Genomic DNA, 21,592 nt, shown 5'->3' on the forward strand with positions numbered 1-21,592 from the left:
TGGCTCTAGAAAATATGGTCACCTTAACAAACAGAACTCTGTTAAGAGGCTACTAGAATCTTAGATATGTATGAACATTATTCCACAAACCACACTTTTCCACCTATCCCCATTTCTGAAATATATGTGATCAAAGTTATAAGAGTGAGAAGCCACAACAATGAGAAGCCATCAACAATGGGAGATTGCATACGCTATAACACCACCCCACCCACCAGATAACTGATTCATTTACGTATGTTTATATTCCTTCCTGCAATTTAGTACTACGTCTGAACATGAACTTCTCTACAATGTGCTTTCACAAATCCTTGTCACTCTCATGTGTAATTTATATTTGCTGATCTGATGGAGGTGCAGCCTGCTGGTGTTGCTGGCACTGAAACCCAAGTGAGAAAACATTCCCCCTCTCATGTCCCCAATTGTTGCGCAACATTGTGGCCATCGACCAACTTATCCTCTACAGACTGTTTGTGTTCGGGAAAATAATCCGATTCCATCCAGATGTTAGGGGTTTTGAAGTTTTTGTCTGGGGTTGGAAATTTATGTGATGGCAGGCCTGCCCAGTGATATGTCAGGTTAAGTAGTTATATATTAATGGCCCCTGGAACAATTTAATCCACAACAATATATCAATTTTAAATGATGAAAAGAAAAATTACTCCAATCAGTACATAATTAAATGAACTTGTATAATGCTTATTTTAACTTTGGCATACCCCTGAGATACGCCTCCACCTAGGGCCACACTCTGTCAGTATAATGTCGCACTGCTTTAGTTCAACTAAATAAATTACTGCAGGCTGGTTTCACAAGAACAAATGGATGGCCCGGTCATATAAAATACTAAAAAGTGGTTTCAGTTAGAGAACGAACACGTGGTTCAACTGACAGAAAACTATTGATTGTTTTCACTCGAAAAGAAAGAATGAATAATTCAGTCGATAAGCAAAGCTACAATGATGTCAAATCTTTTCATTGGACTGCTACCTTGAAAAAAGTAAATGAATAATAATCCAACCAACAGGTAAAACTAGAACCAACTGGTTGCTCCCACATACTGGTTTCATTCAAAAGAATGAATGAATAATTCAACTGATACAAGTAACTACAACTGAATCAGTTTGACAACTGAATGAATCCAAAGTTTTCATTCTGTTATTCCCATCACTAGTTAACTCTGAACAACTAAATATAAATTTAATTGTTAGGAAGTCTTCTGTGAAGGTGTATCAATTGTAACATTGTTGAGAAGTGAAATGTGGACGATAAGCAGTTGAGACAAAAAGAGAATAAAGTTTTGAAATGCGGTGCTACAGAAGAATGCCCAGATTAGGTGAGTTGTTGACTAACTAATGGAGATGTAATGAATTGAATTTGGGGGGAAAAATTATGGCACAACTTGTCTAAAAGAAGGGATCGGTCGAAAGGAGACATACCGAGGCATCAAGGAATTGTCAATTTGGTACGTGAAGGAAATGTGCAGGACAAAAATTGTAGAGAGAGACCATAATTTGAATACAGTAGGCAAGTTCAAATCAGTGTAGGCTGCAGGAGTGCAGAGGTGAAGAGGCTTACAAAGGATAAATTAGTGCTGAGAGGTGCATCAAGGCAGTCTTTGGGCAGACGACCACCACAGAAACAACAGGTCAACTGTGCAATATGTCTTTTATGTGAAGTCAGTTTCCTGACATTGAAATACTCCATTGTGAAGCTACTTCATAAAAAGGGGGAAATATATAATACAGACAATTACCAGCATTATTTTTGTTATTTGTATTTTCAAAAATTAAATAAACAACCCTCAAACATTTGTCCAGCACTATGTAATGACATTTAGTATACATAGCCTGTCCAATTAATAAGCGAATTAATACCAGTATAAGAACTGTTATTAAGCATAATGTGGCAGAAATGTACAAGATGACACTAGAAATAGAAAACTAATACTTACTGGAGTTTCTGTTACATTCGGCACTAAAACTGTCATTTTCCTCGAGTCCTCAACTGAGCTGCTGTGAGACAGTTCCCCAAAATCCACTCTCTCTGAAGCACCTATTACACAGACTAATTTATCTTTTAACACATTACTTTTATTAGAATTTGAAGAAATAAATTCACTGTTTACAACACTGTTAGACTCTTTTGCTCCACAATGAGATTCAGTAATTACTTGTTCATCTATTTTGGAAATTTCTTTTTGTACACAAAAACTTTTATTTATATATGTTGCAGCACAAGAATTCTCTCCATTTAAATTATTGCAACTGTTATTTTTACAGTAATGATTATCTCTTTCACTTGAAGTTGTTATTTCTTTTAGTTTCTCACTGAATGATGGCAATTTGCTGATGTTACCATTTTCATAGTAGTGTACAACAGAATTAAGCCACTGTTTCACATAAAAATCTTTGTAATTTGACACATGCTGGCAATGTTTGTCTCTATCCAGTAGAGAATGTCGTTTGCTGTTTGAATACTTCTGATGGTATGCTGGTGAAGAAGATTTATCTTTTTCTGGCACTGGTCTTACATCTTGCACTGTAGAATGTTGTGTAGCAGGAGACTCTTCATCCTGGTGTCTATTTGAATACAGTATATTAGTAATTTCAAACTGTGATTTGCACTGCACTTCGTTGCTGTCACTGGTTTGCAATTTACGATATTCAGATGACATCTGGCTATTAATGCAGTCATTTACATGATTTGTAGACTTTTCCTCATTCATTTGCAGACTAAGTCCAGAGCTTGTGCTACTTGTACTGAAAGAGGGTGAAACAATACCTTCCTCTATTTCCATCCTGTTTTGCATTGATTTTGCCTTGCTGCGCTCTAAAATACACACACTGTTGTCGACAAACCTAGATTCTGTTTTGTTAAATACCTGGAATGCCTTTTTGGGTGTGCTATGGCTTCTCACATTAAGTGGCTTCTGACCTTTATCTGGAAGTGTTTCCTTAGTTTTGCTTGAATGGTGTGTATGCTTAACAATTCTTAAATAATCAACTGCAGCTGCAGATTTGGTTCCTTCTCCAAGCATGCCCTTGCTGGAATAAGCTGCAGAGCCATTTTCGTTTCCATATGAATGGCAGCTTCCATAGACTGTGCTACCATTGTCATCAGGACAACTATTCTGATTCCGTGCTTTGTTATTCAATGTTTCTGGGGCTACAGTGTCACTCTCAGTCACTTGTTTATCAAATCCTGCTGAATTAACAGGGGTAAATATCTGAGGCCACCTCAGAGGAATGCTGAATTTTTTATGGACACTGTTTTTTTTTATGAGACTGATATCCCCAGATCTTACACTGACATTAATATCAGACGATGGTAAAATATACAATTTGCGCCTATGATTAGGTTGTGCCCCATCTTTTACTGTAAACCGACTTTTTGTTTTATGAAATGGTGAACTTGTCTCTCTAAAACAACGTTTTGGTTCAGTTTCCATCTCAATCTCATCATCACTGTGTCTACTGCTTGCACACGAAAATGATTCTACACTATTTGTATGACACTGTTTCACATCCAGTGGCTTCCCATTTCTCACATAACTTTCTTGGTTTTGCTTTGCTTGAGACTGGACACTACAAGAAAATTTTCTACCAATGCTCTCAACTTGCACCAGTGCTTCACTTCCAACGGCAGTTCCTGCTTGTATCTTCATACGCTGGCTGCAGTGACAAGAGCATCTTACGTTTTCACTTTCATTTGCAACCTCACAGCCATTTAAAGCCATTTTAGGACAACAAAAGCAACATTTGCCTTTAGAAACTGAGACGGTCAGTGAATTACTATCCTCAGTTGTTGTTTCACCTGAAAAATAAGTAAGAGATTTCCATTTAGAAACAAACTCTTGTTCTTCTAAAACATAAAAATAATCGATAACTGAATTTGTTAATCAAATATAGCATATACAAACAGCTGGAGTAAGGAATCCGAGGTTGATGAAGCAGACATGGTTTTCGCTAAATTTATTAACACTATATTTATGCAAAATTACATCTGATAACATCTTTATACACGGGGAAACAAACTCCACTGACACATGTTCAAATGTCACTTGTTGTTCAAGGAGGGTTGACACTGTATTTACCGGACTATAAGATGTCCCCCAGCCTCCCTTTTTTTATGAGGCCCCCTAAGAAAAATTTATTTTTAACATATTCTGGCTAATTAAAATTACAAACCATTTTACTGACATAAAGTATTTGCCAAAAAGTTAACATTATGCCTATCTTTCACTGTAAACCGACTTTTTGTTTTATGAAATGGTGAACATGTCTCTCTAAAGCAATGTTTTAGTTCGCTTTCCATCTCAATCTCATCATCACTGTGTCTACATTTTGACAATACTAGGAGAAATAAAATAAACATAAAGAAATAGGTTACATTAACTTTTGGACCATTTTCTTTTCTACATTTTCTGATTACTAACCATGCAGCCTGTGGTATCACTACTTTTAGTAATAATAATAATAATAATAATAATAATAATAATAATAATAGTCCCCATGCTAATAGTACAGCTGTGAAATTTATACCTTTGTTGTCATGAATATTTGGCTGTTTCTTCTGAATATGTTGCTATTTTTGAGGCTGTTATTATGGTGGGACCTCAGAACACAGCTCCTTTTTTTCCATATACATATTGGATTTTGCTTCTGTACTGACTTGGTGCTATAATGTCGCTCGCTTCCAAACATACTGCCTGATCTCTGCTCTTTCGTTGGCTGTGTAGAAATAGCTGACTCGCTCATTTCATTATCGTCATAACTCATGGAGAGTGTTGACAACATTGCAGCAAGAAACACGTAAAGTACACCACTGGCTACTGTCTAGGCTTTTAACATTTCTTGCAGAGACAAATACTACTGCTGAGTATTTGTTCAATTTTAAAGTCACTTCAATTCCAACTACAAATGGATTAAGGCAAACTGCAATTCTAACAAGGCAGATGCTCTTTTTATCTTCTTTAGGGCCAGCAGCATAATATATATCTTATAACGAGATGATTATTAGAGTAGATGCACCAAATTGCTGCTACAAATAATAATTTTTATTTACGACAGACTGTTTCAGCTTTATCGTCATTTTTAAATACGTCTAGATTGACGTGACGTCCATATTATGTCATTAGTGGGCTGTCTTATAACTGTCACTGTTTAATAAGACGATAAATAATGTCAATATGTTGAAAATAAAATGTTAATTACAATGTGACAGTAGTTTGACAGTTCCACTCTTATGATGCTACATGTTTACAAAGATTGTGCAGAATCTTTGTAAACAAATAGCGTCATAAGAGTGGAACTGTCAAACTACTGTCACATTGTAATTAACATTTTATTTTCAACAACATAACAACATCATTTACCATTTATTAAAACAGTGACAGTTATAAGAGAGTCCACTAACAACGTAAATGGTTGTCACATCAATCTAGAAATACTTGAAAATGGCGACAAAGCCACAACAGTATGTCATAAATAAAGATTACTTATTATAAGCAGCTGTCTGGTGAATCTACTCTAATAATGGTAGACGTTCATAATAAGCCAAAGTACATGGTGTAGATCCTATGGTTGGCAACATGAAGAAATCTGCTGCTCACTCACCGCTCCCCTCCCCGCAATCATCCAATTTCTCAGCCAAACTGGAGTCACTGTTACCCTTCCAATCCTTCTATAACGCTGAGCTTGAGCAAATGAGAAAAACAGACTGTGATATCTTCTAATGTGCTGGTCATATGTAAAAATGCTAATACACAAATAAAAGATCGCAATTGTGATTCAGTACCATTCTCAAACTTTAACTTGTTCTGCAGTCTAGTGACATGTGTTGGTATTATCTCAATGACAGATCTTGCCACTGTAATTTATTCTCACAATGACAATTACAGTCAGTTTAATATGATTAATTTATTTAAAGACATTTTACTCTGAATTAATTTTCCCTCTCTTTCAACTGAATATCTAAAGCTGATTAAAAGCTGGTAATGTTTTTACCCGGTATTTTTAAACGAGAACAGCAACCAAACTTCTCATTTGCAGTCCACTTAGTAAATCATTACAGTCTCTAATAACCAAATAAAATATCTGTCTGGGTTCTGAATCAACTAATGTTTTTCGAAGGACAACATTTCCATTTTTGAATGTTACCTTTGCTTAAAAAGCGGCATTAATGTCTCCTCCCCGATCTCATCTCCCATACTGTTTATTTGCAGCCCTCTGCCAATGCATCTATCCGTCTTTTCCCACCTCGCTGCCCCACAACCACTTGATGCTGCGCCTGTTGGCAGTCTAGTCCCTGCAAACTCCACCAGATAGCATTCGTCTCTTTCCCCACCCGTACACTACTGTCCCTTCCCCTTCCCTGCCCCACTCCATCCTGCTGTTTGCATCCCATGTTATGTTGCATTCCGGTCTGAGATGCAGAAGTTGGCAGTTGTGTGTGGGTGAGGTGTGGTGTGGTTGTTTGTGTGTGTATGAAAGATGTGTGTTTCTTTCTTTTACTGTCAAAGGCTGTGGCTGAAAGCTTTATGTGAGTGTCTTTTAATTGTGCCTGTTGCAACCTGACATGTCTTCTTTACGGTAAGTACCAATCTGTCTTTTCCTACAATGCTGATATTCCTACCTCGAGTCTTCATTGTTTTATCTTGGTGTTGTGACCTCAATAGCCAAAGCTTCATTTCTTGTGTAAGACGACCCCTATAAATATAAGACAACCCTTATATACCACAATAAACAATGTAAAAATGTTGACCTCAGCAGCAATAGGTTAATCTGTGAATATAGGACAACCCTGTATTTTTTGAATGATGATTTGGGAAAAAGACTTATCCTATAATCTGGTAAATACAGTATAAGGAAAACATGGTTTCCAGTGAATCGTTACTAAGAAATATGTTGGCTTTATCTTTCAAGATTGTGGTTTCATTTATTTTCAATATTTAAATTTACATATCAACTATTCAGAACTTCCTGAAGACTGCATATACAGTAACAGGAATGTATAACATGAAATTACAAAATAAATTGCATGAAAAATACAAAAAACTGTCCAGCAATTCAGCAAAAGAGACCCCCAACCCCCAATACAAGCTACAAATCTCTTTAATCAGAGCACACCATGTCTTTAAAGTAGCTGTTCAGAATGCTATCATGCCCAAAACAGAACATAAGTGAATATATTAAGGAAGTAAAGAAGGAAGGAGGGAGGGAGGAAGGGAGGGAAGAATGAAGAGTAAATCCTTATGTCCTGTTAAAGATGAAGTCATAAGAGAGTGTGCACAGTTTCAGGTTGGGGAAGCATGTGGAAGGAAATTTTCCTTTTCAAAGTAGCCATTCTATAATTTGAATTTAGGAAAATCAGGGAAAACTTAAATCTGGACGACCATATGGAGATCTAACTGCTGTCGTGAATGCAAGTTCAGAGTCTTGTCACTGTGCTATCTTGCTCAATGAATACATTACAGGTCTGCATACACGTTCTAACTATTCACAAGACTGCTGTACAGCTGCCATAATCCTAGGAACCAGGCGCAATCTAGTGCTGAGATTGTTAACTAAGTTCCTCACACACAACTCTCACCCACCTAAAATCCATTGACATTGCATGATGATCATGTACAAAGCTGTGTAATTGGACTACACCAATAACATCATCACTGCCTAAAGATAAGCAACACTGAAGTTGTTTGTTAAAGAGAGTGTACCATGAGAAACTTGATGCATTTTGTATGCAACTATGACATTTATTATTCCCTCAACAACATATGTATCAGTTTAAGTATGAACTGAACAAAATGAACTTTAGTACCTGACAATTGTCCTTTGGAGAACTGAACCATTCAACAAATATTCCAGAACAACCATTAATAATTTGTTACAACAGCTCATACCAATGGTATATATATGATTAATTTTCTAAAACAATGCTTCTATGTCTTGCAGTATAAATCTGTTTACATTATTGGCTACATAAAATTTATTAAAACCCAAATCCACCTGGTGAAAGTTAAGAACACATTTTAAAAGTCTCATAAAAGAAAATTTTTCTGTAATTAAATTTCTATCTGTGAACTCTACAGACAAAGTTACTGGGTTCCACGTTCCTTAGAAATGATAATCTGTATTTGACAACCACCAGTCTCATGAGCATGAAGATTTGATGGTTAAGGCCTTTTGAATGCAATGCAGGTTTTAAAATGCAAAGTCTTTTCACAAAGACTGAAGAGGGAACTGTAAACATAACCAGGGTCATTCCATGTCAATTCAACCAATTTGAGAAAATGTTCCAGCTGATAGTCTCAGATTTGGCTGAAATTCAGCACACCAATGGTACCAAGTGTGGAACACTCATGTACAAAATTTTAAGTTCCCCTGCCAATTAGTTCCAGAATTATGGCTTATGAAAGAAGGTGGCGTGACCCGGAAATTGCAACTCGCATCTGGCAGTCTATCTTCAGACCCAACTTCAGGTCTTAATTACTTTGGAACTATTCTGCACAGTCCAGTGAAATTTTTACAACCCAGTAACATCCACTTAGAGAACACACTCTATGAATCAAAACACCAACATATATCTGAGGGAAAATAAAAAATTCCAAAATGTGATTAAAACTTGTTTCTTATAAACAATGGACACACATGGATCGCAAAAGTCTTGAAACAAAGCAAAGTACAGTGGAAGATTTTGTTGAAATGTGTTGTCAAAAAACAGACAAACTGACCACTCACACAGCTTCACAGCAACAGCGCAATCGGCTTATCTTCAGTTTTGTAAGGATAATTTGAAACAAGATGAAATTATAGTAATACTAGACTTTTCTGAAAATTATGCATTTATAGTTCAAGATGCTATCCAAGGATATCATTGGGACAACAGTCAAGCAACTCTCCAGCCATTTGCGATTTACTATAGAAGTGAATCAGGTGATGTGTCTGTCATGAACCTGTGCATTTTTAGTGACAGTTTAATTCATGATGCCATTGCAGTTCATGCCCACATTTGCACTGTCATGGCATATGTGAAAAACAAGCTGCCTCACATACATTTTGCGAAATACTTCAGTGATGGGGCAGCTAGTCAGTACAAAAACTGTAAAAATCTCAAAAATTTATGCATGCATTACCATGATTTTCAGATTCATGCAGAATGGAATTTTTTCGCAACAAGTCAGGGTAAAAATGTATGTGATGTTATTGGTGCTACCATTAAGCGCATGGCATCACGAGCTAGTCTGCAGCACCCTACAGAGGGTCACATTCTAATACCTCTTCAATTATTTACCTGGGTACAGAAAAATATTTCTGGCATACAATCATTCCATGTTTCAAAAGATGAGGTGAAATCAGTCAAAGGGTTGCTAAAAAGCAGACTAGAACACGTTAAAACTGTTGCAGGCACAAGGAGCCATCATCACTTCTCTCCAGCGGACTCTGACAATGTGCAGATGAGCAGACTTTGCTGTTATAACTATAGGTTCACGCACATGTGTCTTCACAGTGTGTCTGACTCAGGATTCAGAAGCAAAAGCAGCAAAATACAACCAGGTTGCTATGTTATTGCTGTTTATGATGACAAATGGTACTTAGGATGTGTTGCAGAGTGCTGTGAAGCACAAGGTGATGTATTTGTGAACTACATGGCACCAGCAGGACCAGCAAGATCATGTCACTGGCCACGTTTGGCAGACAGGTGTTGGATTCCTTTTGAACATATTCTTATGACAGTTCCAGTTCCTACCACAGTGTCAGGAAGACAGTACAATTTGCCACTCAATGTACAGAGTACAGTAGCTAAAGTGTGGGAGAACTTCTGTTCGAAGCACAATCGACTTGTTTTTAGCAGTTAAGGTGCAGTAAACATTAATGATAGGTTGTGTTAATCTGTCTATATGTTGTTGCTTAGTGATTAAACAGGTGTGGGAGAGAATAAGAAGAGGCAGAACAGTTTACGATATGTTTTTACAAAATTGTGTTGTGGAACAATGGCCACATCACCAAATACATCTGTCAACTTCCATTGTACGCAAATGTCTTGCAATAACAGGCTGAAATTTTGACATATATATCATTATGGTCTACTTATGCAGTGTGTGAAATTTGGCTTGGATATCACTGGTTCCTTTTGTGCTACCACACTTCGAAAATCCATGTTTTTCAGGTAATTTTTCAAATTTTTGTATTTTTATGTGCATGTAACTCAGTTTTTGTGACTCATATTGGCATGATGAGTTCTGTGTGTGTTTAGGCCATATTAAGCTTACCACAAAAAAATTTATACCCTTTTTGAGTGAATTATATTTGGCATAGAGGGCACCTACAATATGTACCTTTTAACGTATTACATTTTTTTAATCACATTTTGAAATTTTTTATTTTCCCTCAGAAATATGTTGTTGGTGTTTTGATTCATGGAGAGTGTTCTCTAAATGGATGTTACTGGGTTTTAAAAATAACACTAGACTGTGTGGAATAGTTCCAAAGTTATTAAGACCTGAAGTTGGGTCTGAAGATAGATTGCCAGATGCGGGTTGAAATTTCCAGGTCACGCCACCTTCTTTCACGAATCATAATTCTGGAACTAATTGGCAGGGGAAACTAATACTTTGTACACGAGTGTTCCACACATGGTAGAATTAGTGTACTGAATTTCAGTCAAATAGGAGACAATGAGCTGGAGCCCCTGGTTGAACTGACATGAAATGACCCACCAACACTTTTTTCATCATAACACGTTATTGTACCTGCATTTATTTGAATTATGAATCCATTAATAACTGGGAAATACTGCAATCATACCGTGAATACAGTAGACTGTCGGCAATAACAACAGTTCAACTACACTGACAAAGAGTAGCCAAAGATTACCAATTTCCTGTCACTGAGAAACTATTAGATTTATGCAATAAATAGCTGCTATGTATCAACTTATGTATAACTAATACAACATGGGAGAAGATGCTATTGTTCACGCTACTTGTACTTTCCAGACAATGGTTAGCTTCTGACTAGAGTTAACCACGTCTTCCCAATAAAAGTATTACAGAAGGTATTGTGTTTGGTGATCATGTAAAAAGCTATGAAATACAACTAACCCCATCAAGACTTCACTGACTGTATGGACATGTAACACTGTACTTCTCTGTCAACAAAAAGAGAGTACCATGAGAAATGAAACTGATGTAATGAGAAAATATGAAAACACAGCAAATGAAGCAGATGAAAGGGGATACAGGCATATATAAAATGAGATTGCAGGAAGTTCAATATAGCAAAGCAGGAAAGACTAGATGAGAAATGCACCCATAGCTACAGGAAAAACAGATTCTGCCTATATGAAAATCAAAGAAGTCTTTGGACAAAAGATAAACAGCTGTTTGAATATCATGAGCACAGATGGTAAGCCAGTACTAAAAAAAAACAGAGAAAGCTGAAAGGAATACATAGAATGTCTACACAAGGGAAACTAACTTTAAAGCAATATTATAGAAAGGAAAGAGGAAACAGATGAAGATGAGATGAGGGATATATGGTACAAGAATTCGAAATACTACTGAATGACCTAAAAAAAAAAAGGGCCCCTGGAGTACATTATATTACCTCAGAATTATTGAGATCCCTGGGAGGGCTAGACATGACACAAGTTATTGACAATATTGAATGAAAAACCCTCTTTAAAATTACAAAGATAGCAGGGATATCTTATTTACAACTCATACAGAAACCAGACTGCAGTTACAGACGAAGGGTTTCAAAAGGGCAGCAGTGGTTGAGAAGGGAGGGAGACAAGTTTTAAGCCTATCCCAATGTTATTTGATCTTTGCACTGAGCTCAGCAAAGGAAACAAAGGAGAAAATTGAAGAGGGAATTAAAGTTCAGGGAGAAAAAATTGAAACTTCAAGGTTTGCCGGTGGCCCTGTTATTTTGTCAGAGACAACAAAGGACTCAGAAAAGCAGTTTAGTGGAATTAATAGCGTCCTGAAAAGAGACTATAAGATGTATATCAATAAAAGTAAAGCAAGGGTAACTGAATATAGTAAAATGTTGATGGAATTAGATAAGGAAATGAGACATTAAAAATAGTCAATAAGTTTCATTATTTTGACAGCAAAGTAACTGACAATGGTTGAAGTAAGATGATACAAAATGCTGACTGGAAATAGTAAGAAAAGCATTTCTGAGACAAAGAAATTTGTTAACACTAATATAAATGTAGGTTTTCCAAAGCTGTTTCACAGAGGAAGACCGCACTGCAGTTCCTTCTCTAAATCCTCGCACAAACGAAAAAATGGCTGACATCGAAATAAGTGTCCAAGGAATAGAAAAGCAACTGGAATCACTCAATAGAGGAAAGTCCACTGGACCTGACGGGATACCAATTCGATTCTACACAGAGTACGCGAAAGAACTTGCCCCCCTTCTAACAGCCATGTACCGCAAGTCTCTAGAGGAACGGAGGGTTCCAAATGATTGGAAAAGGGCACAGATAGTCCCAGTCTTCAAGAAGGGTCGTCGAGCAGATGCGCAAAACTATAGACCTATATCTCTTACGTCGATCTCTTGTAGAATTTTAGAACATGTTTTTTGCTCGCGTATCATGTCATTTCTGGAAACCCAGAATCTACTATGTAGGAATCAACATGGATTCCGGAAACAGAGATCGTGTGAGACCCAACTCGCCTTATTTGTTCATGAGACCCAGAAAATATTAGATACAGGCTCCCAGGTAGATGCTATTTTTCTTGACTTCCGGAAGGCGTTCGATACAGTTCCGCACTGTCGCCTGATAAACAAAGTAAGAGCCTACGGAATATCAGACCAGCTGTGTGGCTGGATTGAAGAGTTTTTAGCAAACAGAACACAGCATGTTGTTATCAATGGAGAGACGTCTACAGACGTTAAAGTAACCTCTGGCGTGCCACAGGGGAGTGTTATGGGACCATTGCTTTTCACAATATATATAAATGACTTAGTAGATAGTGTCGGAAGTTCCATGCGGCTTTTCGCGGATGATGCTGTAGTATACAGAGAAGTTGCAGCATTAGAAAATTGTAGCGAAATGCAGGAAGATCTGCAGCGGATAGGCACTTGGTGCAGAGAGTGGCAACTGACCCTTAACATAGACAAATGTAATGTATTGCGAATACATAGAAAGAAGGATCCTTTATTGTATGATTATATGATAGCGGAACAAACACTGGTAGCAGTTACTTCTGTAAAATATCTGGGAGTATGCGTGCGGAACAATTTGAAGTGGAATGATCATATAAAATTAATTGTTGGTAAGGCGGGTACCAGGTTGAGATTCATTGGGAGAGTGCTTAGAAAATGTAGTCCATCAACAAAGGAGGTGGCTTACAAAACACTCGTTCGACCTATACTTGAGTATTGCTCATCAGTGTGGGATCCGTACCAGGTCGGGTTAACGGAAGAGATTGAGAAGATCCAAATAAGTGCGGCGCGTTTCGTTACCGGGTTATTTGGTAACCGTGATAGCGTTACGGAGATGTTAAATAAACTCAAGTGGCAGACTCTGCAAGAGAGGCGCTCTGCATCGCGGTGTAACTTGCTCGCCAGGTTTCGAGAGGGTGCGTTTCTGGATGAGGTATCGAATATATTGCTTCCCCCTACTTATACCTCCCGAGGAGATCACGAATGTAAAATTAGAGAGATTAGAGCGCGCACGGAGGCTTTCAGACAGTCGTTCTTCCCGCGAACCATACGCGACTGGAACAGGAAAGGGAGGTAATGACAGTGGCACGTAAAGTGCCCTCCGCCACACACCGTTGGGTGGCTTGCGGAGTATCAATGTAGATGTAGATGTAGATGTTAGTAAGCCTTTTGTGAAGGCATTTGTATGGAATGTAGCCTTGTACAAAAGTGAAATGTGCACAATAAGCAGTTGAGGCAACAAGGGAATAAAGCTTTTGAAATGTGTTGCTACAGAAGACTGCTGAAGGAAAGGTAGGTAGATCAAGTAACTAATGAGGAAGTACTAAACTGAATTTACAAAAAGAGAAATTTATGGCACAACTTGACTAAAAGAAAATATCTGTTAATAAGGACATAGCCTGAGGCATGATGGAATCGTCAGCTTGGTAATGGAGTGCGGGAAATAGGGGGTGGGGGTAAAAATGATTGATACAGTAAGCTGGTTTAAATGTTTTTCAATGGTTACTCAGAGATGAAGAGTCTTGCACAGGATAGAGTAGCATTGAGAGCTCCACCAAATCACAGTCTTCAGACTGAACAACAACACAAGCTGAAAGGAATGTAAAAATGTAACAGCATAACATCTTTTGACGAAGACCTTAGTCATAGCTCCAAGCAATGTAACATGATCAAATGAATGTTTCACTAAAATACAGATAATTTTATAATGCAAGGTTCAGTCTTTGGGAGAAACAATACTCATCAATAAAACCAAGCACGACATGAGACTGGCTTCAAAACAGTGTAAATCAATGAATACAAAAATATTTCCTGTATTCTTTTATTCAGACAGGCACTAGTAAGCATATACAGTGCATATTCCATGATGCTGTATTTTCTTTTCATTCAATGAATGGTCTCACCAATATTATGTGATCAGCTGCATGAAATCAGTGCTTCAAAACATGCAATAAGTAATGGGGAAAAAAGAGATATCAATCAAGAAATACTGTAAGATTTACTGACAATGTGTATAAATACTAAAGATACTATACAAATACATTTGAATGATTCTGAATGAAAAAGGTGGGAAAATCCTTCAATAAAAATAAAATAATAAATATATATAAAACCTTCAATAAAAAGCAGTATTGACACTACATAACTTAATGGAACTGCATGCTGATTCTTAGATTACATTCTCCATGGAGAAATTTTGATTACTGCTACCTTTCCAAAGAAATTTGCTACATATTATCACATTGTCATGTGGGAAATGATACAAGATTGCAATCTTTGGCCATTTAGATTGGGCACAAGCATAATACACATGTCCTGATTTCCCTCACAGAGTAAAGAAAAAACTGAAAATAACAGAACAAAAATCTGAAACACACAGAAATTTGTAGCCTTGACCTGTGAGGCAATAGACTGTTCTGCCGATTCAATTATGGCATCCAGTAAACTAAGTGTAAAAATGTCTAAGGGCACTGTAAAAGTGAACATGAAACTATGAAGCACTAAACATTAACTTAGTAGATGACTCAAACAGAATCTGTAATAATACTGATAATTTATGTGCTTTCTATACTGTAAATCCAGAACAAAAACAGCAGCTAATTAGTAAAAGTGAGGGAGCAGCAGTTTTTTAAAGAAACAGATTTGTTGTTAACTTTACTATGTCATACGTTGTCTGAACACTTATAAACAGTCTATGGCAAACTAAGGTCCCAGAAAACAGATGTGACACAATGAAGGAATGTGAACTCTCTTAGAGTGGGATGAACTATTGCACCTGCTAATACATAACTAAATACCAGCCTGTTAGATTTATTCTGTTGGATACTTTTAACACTGACAATAAACAACAGTTTAAAAAAAAATACAATCATAAGGAAGCTATAAAACTGTGTTCCTAGGATGTGGTAATTCCCAGCTGATTCATAAGAAAGGTATCGTACACTTTATAAGAAACAAACATGGAAAGTAGAAGCAAGATAACATGCAAGTATTTGACAAAGAGTTGTTCAGAAAGAAATAATAAAATAAACCAAAAAGTTTCTCTTTGTGATAAAGCATACCTCCAAGCTTTCTTATATCTTCATCACTTAGGTCATACCTTTCTGGATGGAGACGGATAATACGAAGCCGATTTTTCATTGACTGCCAAGATCTGTCTGAAAATGGAAAACCAAAATGTCAAGCAACTAAGTTTGAAAAGATGGCAATTCAATCTGATCCAAAATATTAAAAGATTTTAATACAAAGGCTTCTGCAAAGGGTGTCAAAGCTGCATCATCTTATAAAATACTGTTAAAAGCAGAGCTGCATAAATTCCATCAGCAGAAACCTATCCATGCCAACAGGTACCCATACACTGAAACCCACCATCATCTGGCTTGTAGGTGTTCTGTCTCGTATATGTGTACACTGAACATCCTAGCCTACCACATCAGTGATATTCTTTTTTCAGTTGGAGCAGCACAACAGATAGGTGCTAGTAAAGCTCCATCGCAATTGTGGGCAGGCTCTTAAGTTCTGAGAAGCATACAAGACACAATGGATGGACACTCATGAAGTCAGAAGGGTAACTGAAATCCTTAAGCAACTTGACAATATTAACAGAGAAGACGGCTACAGGCTTCCAGCATCCTGGCTGTGAGCAATTCCAGTATGATAGGCTGCCTATGGACGCAGGAAAGTAGCCTCAGTGGACACTACTGTGACATGCTGAACAGTCAGTCATTGTTTCTCTGCAACTACCAGCAGGAAAACATGACCTTCAGAAGTTTATCACTGATTTATATAGAGAGCTACCAATTACCAGCATGTCATGTAACCCGCAAATAGTCTGCCACATATCCCCTCCCTCTCTTCTTACATCAACCAGTGGCATTTTAAGGTCTTTTAAATTCTAAGAAATGTGACATCACTGGTTATAAATGCAACATGTTGAAGTGCCCTCCCCCCAGCTAATCAATTTATTGCCCTGACAAAAGCCACTGCAAAAGTCTTTATTTTAATATTTTTAACATTTGTAAGTATTTATAAGATGATGCAGTAGCACAATCATACGGATTTTAATGAGGTTAAAATGTTTGTTAAGATTATAACACAATGATACTTAAGGATTTTTTCTTTAAATTGAATTACATACTGGAAGAGTTATTTATATAAATTTAATGTCACGACTGACTCATTGTGAAAATCCGTTCGTTGTACACTAAACAGATATAAACACACTCATTTTATCCCTATTGCAGCTCGGCATCAACGAAAACTGTCATAGTAATGCACAAGTAACAGAGAAGCTTCTGCCAAAAGACATTTGTAATAACATTGCTCTCAAAAGAAATATATAGGCCCTACTAGAAGGTCTATTCAAGACTTGAAACAGCCTTTTAAATTGAATAAGAGGATCTTGCTGGCTCATGGGAGTACCTTGACGTCATACAGACAGTTCATTGAGACATATGCCATGTGTGAATGAGCAATGCCCTATTGAAAAATAGCACCACAATACTGTCACATGAGGGGTTACATACTGTAGTGGCAACTTCTGACACCGAATGTAACAGAAACACCAAATGTAGCGGGAAGAAGTAGAAGGCACCATATTAAGACTCGTCTGAGCTTTCCTAGTGATTTATGATTTATTGTTTACAACTACAGTACCGCATCTCCCTCGTTCTGCGTCACCGGGTCCTGCAATGCTGAGGACACCATTCCGCTGACTGCGAAACGGCTAGGCGTGGAATGGCTGCCTCAGTGACCCATGCACGCACTGCTCTGTATTGACCTTGTACGACCACGATGTCAGGATGTGCCGGTAGCCGACTCAGCGGTCTTTGCCTCTGCTGCCTCAGTGCCGTACACTGCAAGGCAACCCGCAGCACACTCCCTCACCGGCGTGGCTAAGAACATGGTGACAATGAGCGCCCGCGATCCAGCAGCTGAATCTGCGACATTCGCTTTGGATATCTCTGGTGCGTGTTGGGAGCCAAGACCACTGCCTGCGGTAGCGAGTCGATGAGTGGCCCGTCGCTGGCTGGCTACGGACCCCGCGTTGGCCTCAGAGGGTCACACCAGTGACCCGCCGTGGACTGGAACACTGGCGCCCCATCTGCTGCTGCGTGTAGCCTGTGGTGTGACATGCCCCACCGTCCAGGAGAGCTGCCACACTTGAATGCTTTGTTAGTGAACCAACACCTATTTATATGCGGCTGTGCACCTCTGTTTTGCTATTAAATGCGCCGCTCCGTGTCACATACTCATAACACTTGGGTTGGCCAGTGGACCCCTTCTGCCTGTGACTTGCGCCATGCAAACCACTGCGTGTACTGTTTCTGGCAGTGCTACACCCCTGTGGCCTCTATTTTACTTCGCAATTGCTGGTGAGCGTAACTCACTGTAAACACGCCCCCGCCTGGCTCTAACTTGTGTGCTCAGAAATATTGTATCAAAACTGACTTTTCCTATCCCAAACGGTAGTGCCACTACATTATTCCCCCCTTCGGAAAGACCCGGCCCTGGGGTCGACCTTCAACTAACTCTTAACTTGTTTGGGTTGGCACCTATGACATACTTCCTTACTTTTAGAAAACTTAAATGTGGTCTAGTGCCCCTTAAAACACATGACATGAAACAAAACGTAAAAATTCCTTTCTGGACGACCACTGCTTGATCAACCCCTTACCTACTCGTCTCACGCCCTCAGTAAGCAATCCATTGGGACTTGGACTACGCTTGGTTCCCTCTTGGAATTAGCTCTCCGCCTGATCAGAATAAAAATAACACATAAAAAAGTTAAGGCTGCGAAGGCACCTGGCACAGAGGTGCTCAAACTGATCATTGTTTGTCTTGGCCTTTCCCTATACTGAGTGACATGTTGCACAAGCTGTTCGACTGGTATGTGCCCCTCTTGCTCTAAAATGAACCGGTTTACAGATCTCAACAGACCTGGCTCCATAGTTTGATTTAAAAAGGTCAGATTCTGCCTTGGCAAAAACTCTAAAGTGGCTTCTGGCCAGTACAGCTGTGGCTGCGTAACATTCAATTGCATGACTCCTGAAATTAACGCTGGCAGGTGGAAGGTTGGTCCTATTATGTTACATGCCGTTCCACTGATTAAAATTCTGCTCCCCTTGAGCTCTATACGTTTCGCTTCTGCAAATACTCCCTGCTCAAAACAACTTGCTACTACTATCAAATTTTCGTAGGTGGAGAAGATCCAATGCATCCCGACCTGTTGCAAGCTCAATTTTGGCTCCATGATGTCCCTTGGACAGTCTATTTCTTCCCTCCTTGCTAAAAATAACTGCACCCTTCACATGTCCGGATTGGTGCTTATCACCCTGGCTGGACATCCCATTACCTTCCCTCGATGGCAGCTTCATAATTCCTCCCTTGTCATCTTGGCCTACCAGCTGTTAACTGCCGAGGTCAGCAATACCTCCTCAGTTTTTTACTTCTACCAACTTGCTCAACTCTCCCTTTTTCAGTGACCTGAAGACAAGGATCATCATCACCCTTCCTTCTTCTTCAGAAAGACTGCTGTCCCTAGCAGGCTCACAATGCTCGAAAACACACACACCACTTGAAAATACAATGCCTAATTAATCTATGCAAACCCAATGATACATAAAAAGAAAGCAAAAAACTACAAATACTACTTTCTGGATCACAAAGTATACAGTACATCATGGTGTACTCTATCTTCCTGGTTTTCTCCGCACTGAACACCTCTCTTCACTCTCTCTTTCTTGCTCTTCCTTTCCTACGAAATGCCTGGAATCACATTGGGACAACCCTTAAATGGCCGCAACCACCCAATGTGTACTATCGTTGTTCTAGTTGGCAGCTGAAGCTTAACATTAACGGGGGATGTGGTTTCAACTTATTGGTATGGCCCTTGATACCTCATGAGGAACTTCTTTGGTTTCCCTTTTGGCGGATAGGAGCTGGACAGCATTACCCATTGCCCCATTCTATACTGCAGTAAACTTCCTTTCCGCTTCAATGCGTGTTCCTGCCTTTCCGAAGCCTTCATATTCGCCTTTTGTACCTATTTCCAAACATCCCGAATTGTTCTCACTAATTGACGTACAGATTCACTGGTCTTTCCTTTCTGCAGCCTCACCAAATCAAACAGTGATGGCATTTTTCGCCCGTACACTACCTCAATACAATATGCTTCAAATACTCATCCCACTGATGGTGATGAGAATCGACATAAAAACTCAACATCTTCCCGAAATTCCTGTGTACCCGTTCTGACCTTCCATTCACCTGTGGATGCAACACACTCATCCTCAACTTCTTTACATTCAACAATTTACACAGTTCCTTCATTAAATCCAACATGAAGTTGGTCCCTTGGTCAGTAATTATTGTCTCTGGTACACCAAACTTCATAATCCAGTTGTTTACTAACACCTGTGCGACCATTGCTGCCTGTTGATTTGGCATAGCCACCATCTCTACATACTTCGAAAAATTGTCTATTATTGTCAGAGTGAATCTGTTCCCCGATGGTGTTTGCCTGAAAGGTCCTAAGACATCAACCACCAACATAGAGAATGGACCTGTCCCTTCCAGCAATGATATGTCGCTTCCAGCAATTGTTGTAGCTGAATCTGTTTCTGACTCCAACCTGCTCTCTTCGCACATGGTATACAATTCTTATCATACTGATCCACATCTATGTCAATACCTCTCTGCCACACCCCTATTCGTTGCTCTACACCCGCCATGACCAGATAACATGTGATCATGTGCTTCCTTTAAAACATCATCTCAGTTTCGCTGACACTACTATGGCCCTAACTTCATTTCCCTGCACAGAAGACCGACGTGCATCTTAAATTGTGGTTGTGTCCGATACAATTTACAATTGTTGTTCGTGCCCTGTAATTCTTGCTGTACTGCTAGGTCATAACCTATGACTTCTACTTTTACCACGTTCCTACTTAGTGCATCCACATTACTGTGCTTCTTCCCAGGCTTGTGCACCACCTAGTAGTCAAATTCACTAAGCCTCACAGCCCACCTATTGAGTCTAGTGGATAGATTCTTCAACCCCACCAACCACTTCAACGCAGCATGATCTGTCACTTCCTGAAATCTTCTCCCATATAAATAACATTTAAAATATGTGATTCCATAGATTATGCTAAGCATCTCCATCTCTGTTGATGAGTAATTCCTCTCTGCTGCATTCAACTGCCTAGACGCGTAAGCTACAGAATGTTCTTTCCCATCAATTTGCTGACTAAGAACACACCCTAATGCTTGATTCGATGCATCGCTTGCTAAAATAAATTCCTTTTCAAAATCTGGAAACTCAAGAACCGGACTTGATGTTAACACTGCTTTCAATTTGTCAAATGCTTTCTGACACTCTTCAGTCCACTCAAATTTCACACCCTTCCGTAACAATCATGTCAATGGCTGTGCTAAATCTGCAAAACCCTTCACGAACTTTCAATAGAAATTGCAAATTCCGATGAATGATTGCACTTCCTTAACTGTTTTCAGTTCCCGAAAATCCGTTACAGCCTGTACCAATCTCAGATCTGTTCACACTCCGTCCTTACTGATAATATGACCCAAATATTTTACTTCTTCTAATGCAAAATGACACTTCTCCAGGCTCAACGTCAAATGAGCTGCTCTTAACCTCATAAACACTTCCCTTAAGTGCTGTCTATGTTGCTCCATACTACTTGAACACACTATAATGGGCGGCCGCGGTGGCCATGCGGTTCTAGGCGCTTCAGTCCGGAACCGTGCAACTGTTACGGTTGCAGGTTCGAATCCTGCCTTGGGCATGGATGTGTGTGATGTCCTTAGGTTATTTAGGTTTAAGTAATTCTAAGTTCTAGGGGACTGATGACCTCAGATGTTAAGTCCCATAGTGCTCAAAGCCATTT

At 38.8% G+C, this 21,592-nt stretch overlaps 1 protein-coding gene across 2 annotated transcripts in view; it reads right to left on the reverse strand.

The window, feature by feature from the left end:
* The window catches only part of LOC124713219, a 181,640-nt gene that overhangs the window by 28,030 nt on the left and 132,018 nt on the right, over positions 1 to 21,592 (reverse strand). For both annotated transcript variants that reach the window (XM_047242932.1, XM_047242931.1), the window contains exons 6-7: positions 15,743 to 15,838; positions 1,955 to 3,816 (exon numbers count right to left, since the gene is read on the reverse strand). In XM_047242932.1, the coding sequence (XP_047098888.1) occupies positions 1,955 to 3,816; positions 15,743 to 15,838 (1,958 nt within the window). The remainder of the gene's footprint in view (positions 1 to 1,954; positions 3,817 to 15,742; positions 15,839 to 21,592) is intronic.

Source organism: Schistocerca piceifrons, chromosome 1, assembly GCF_021461385.2.
Source record: "Schistocerca piceifrons isolate TAMUIC-IGC-003096 chromosome 1, iqSchPice1.1, whole genome shotgun sequence".
Lineage (NCBI taxonomy): Eukaryota > Metazoa > Arthropoda > Insecta > Orthoptera > Acrididae > Schistocerca > Schistocerca piceifrons.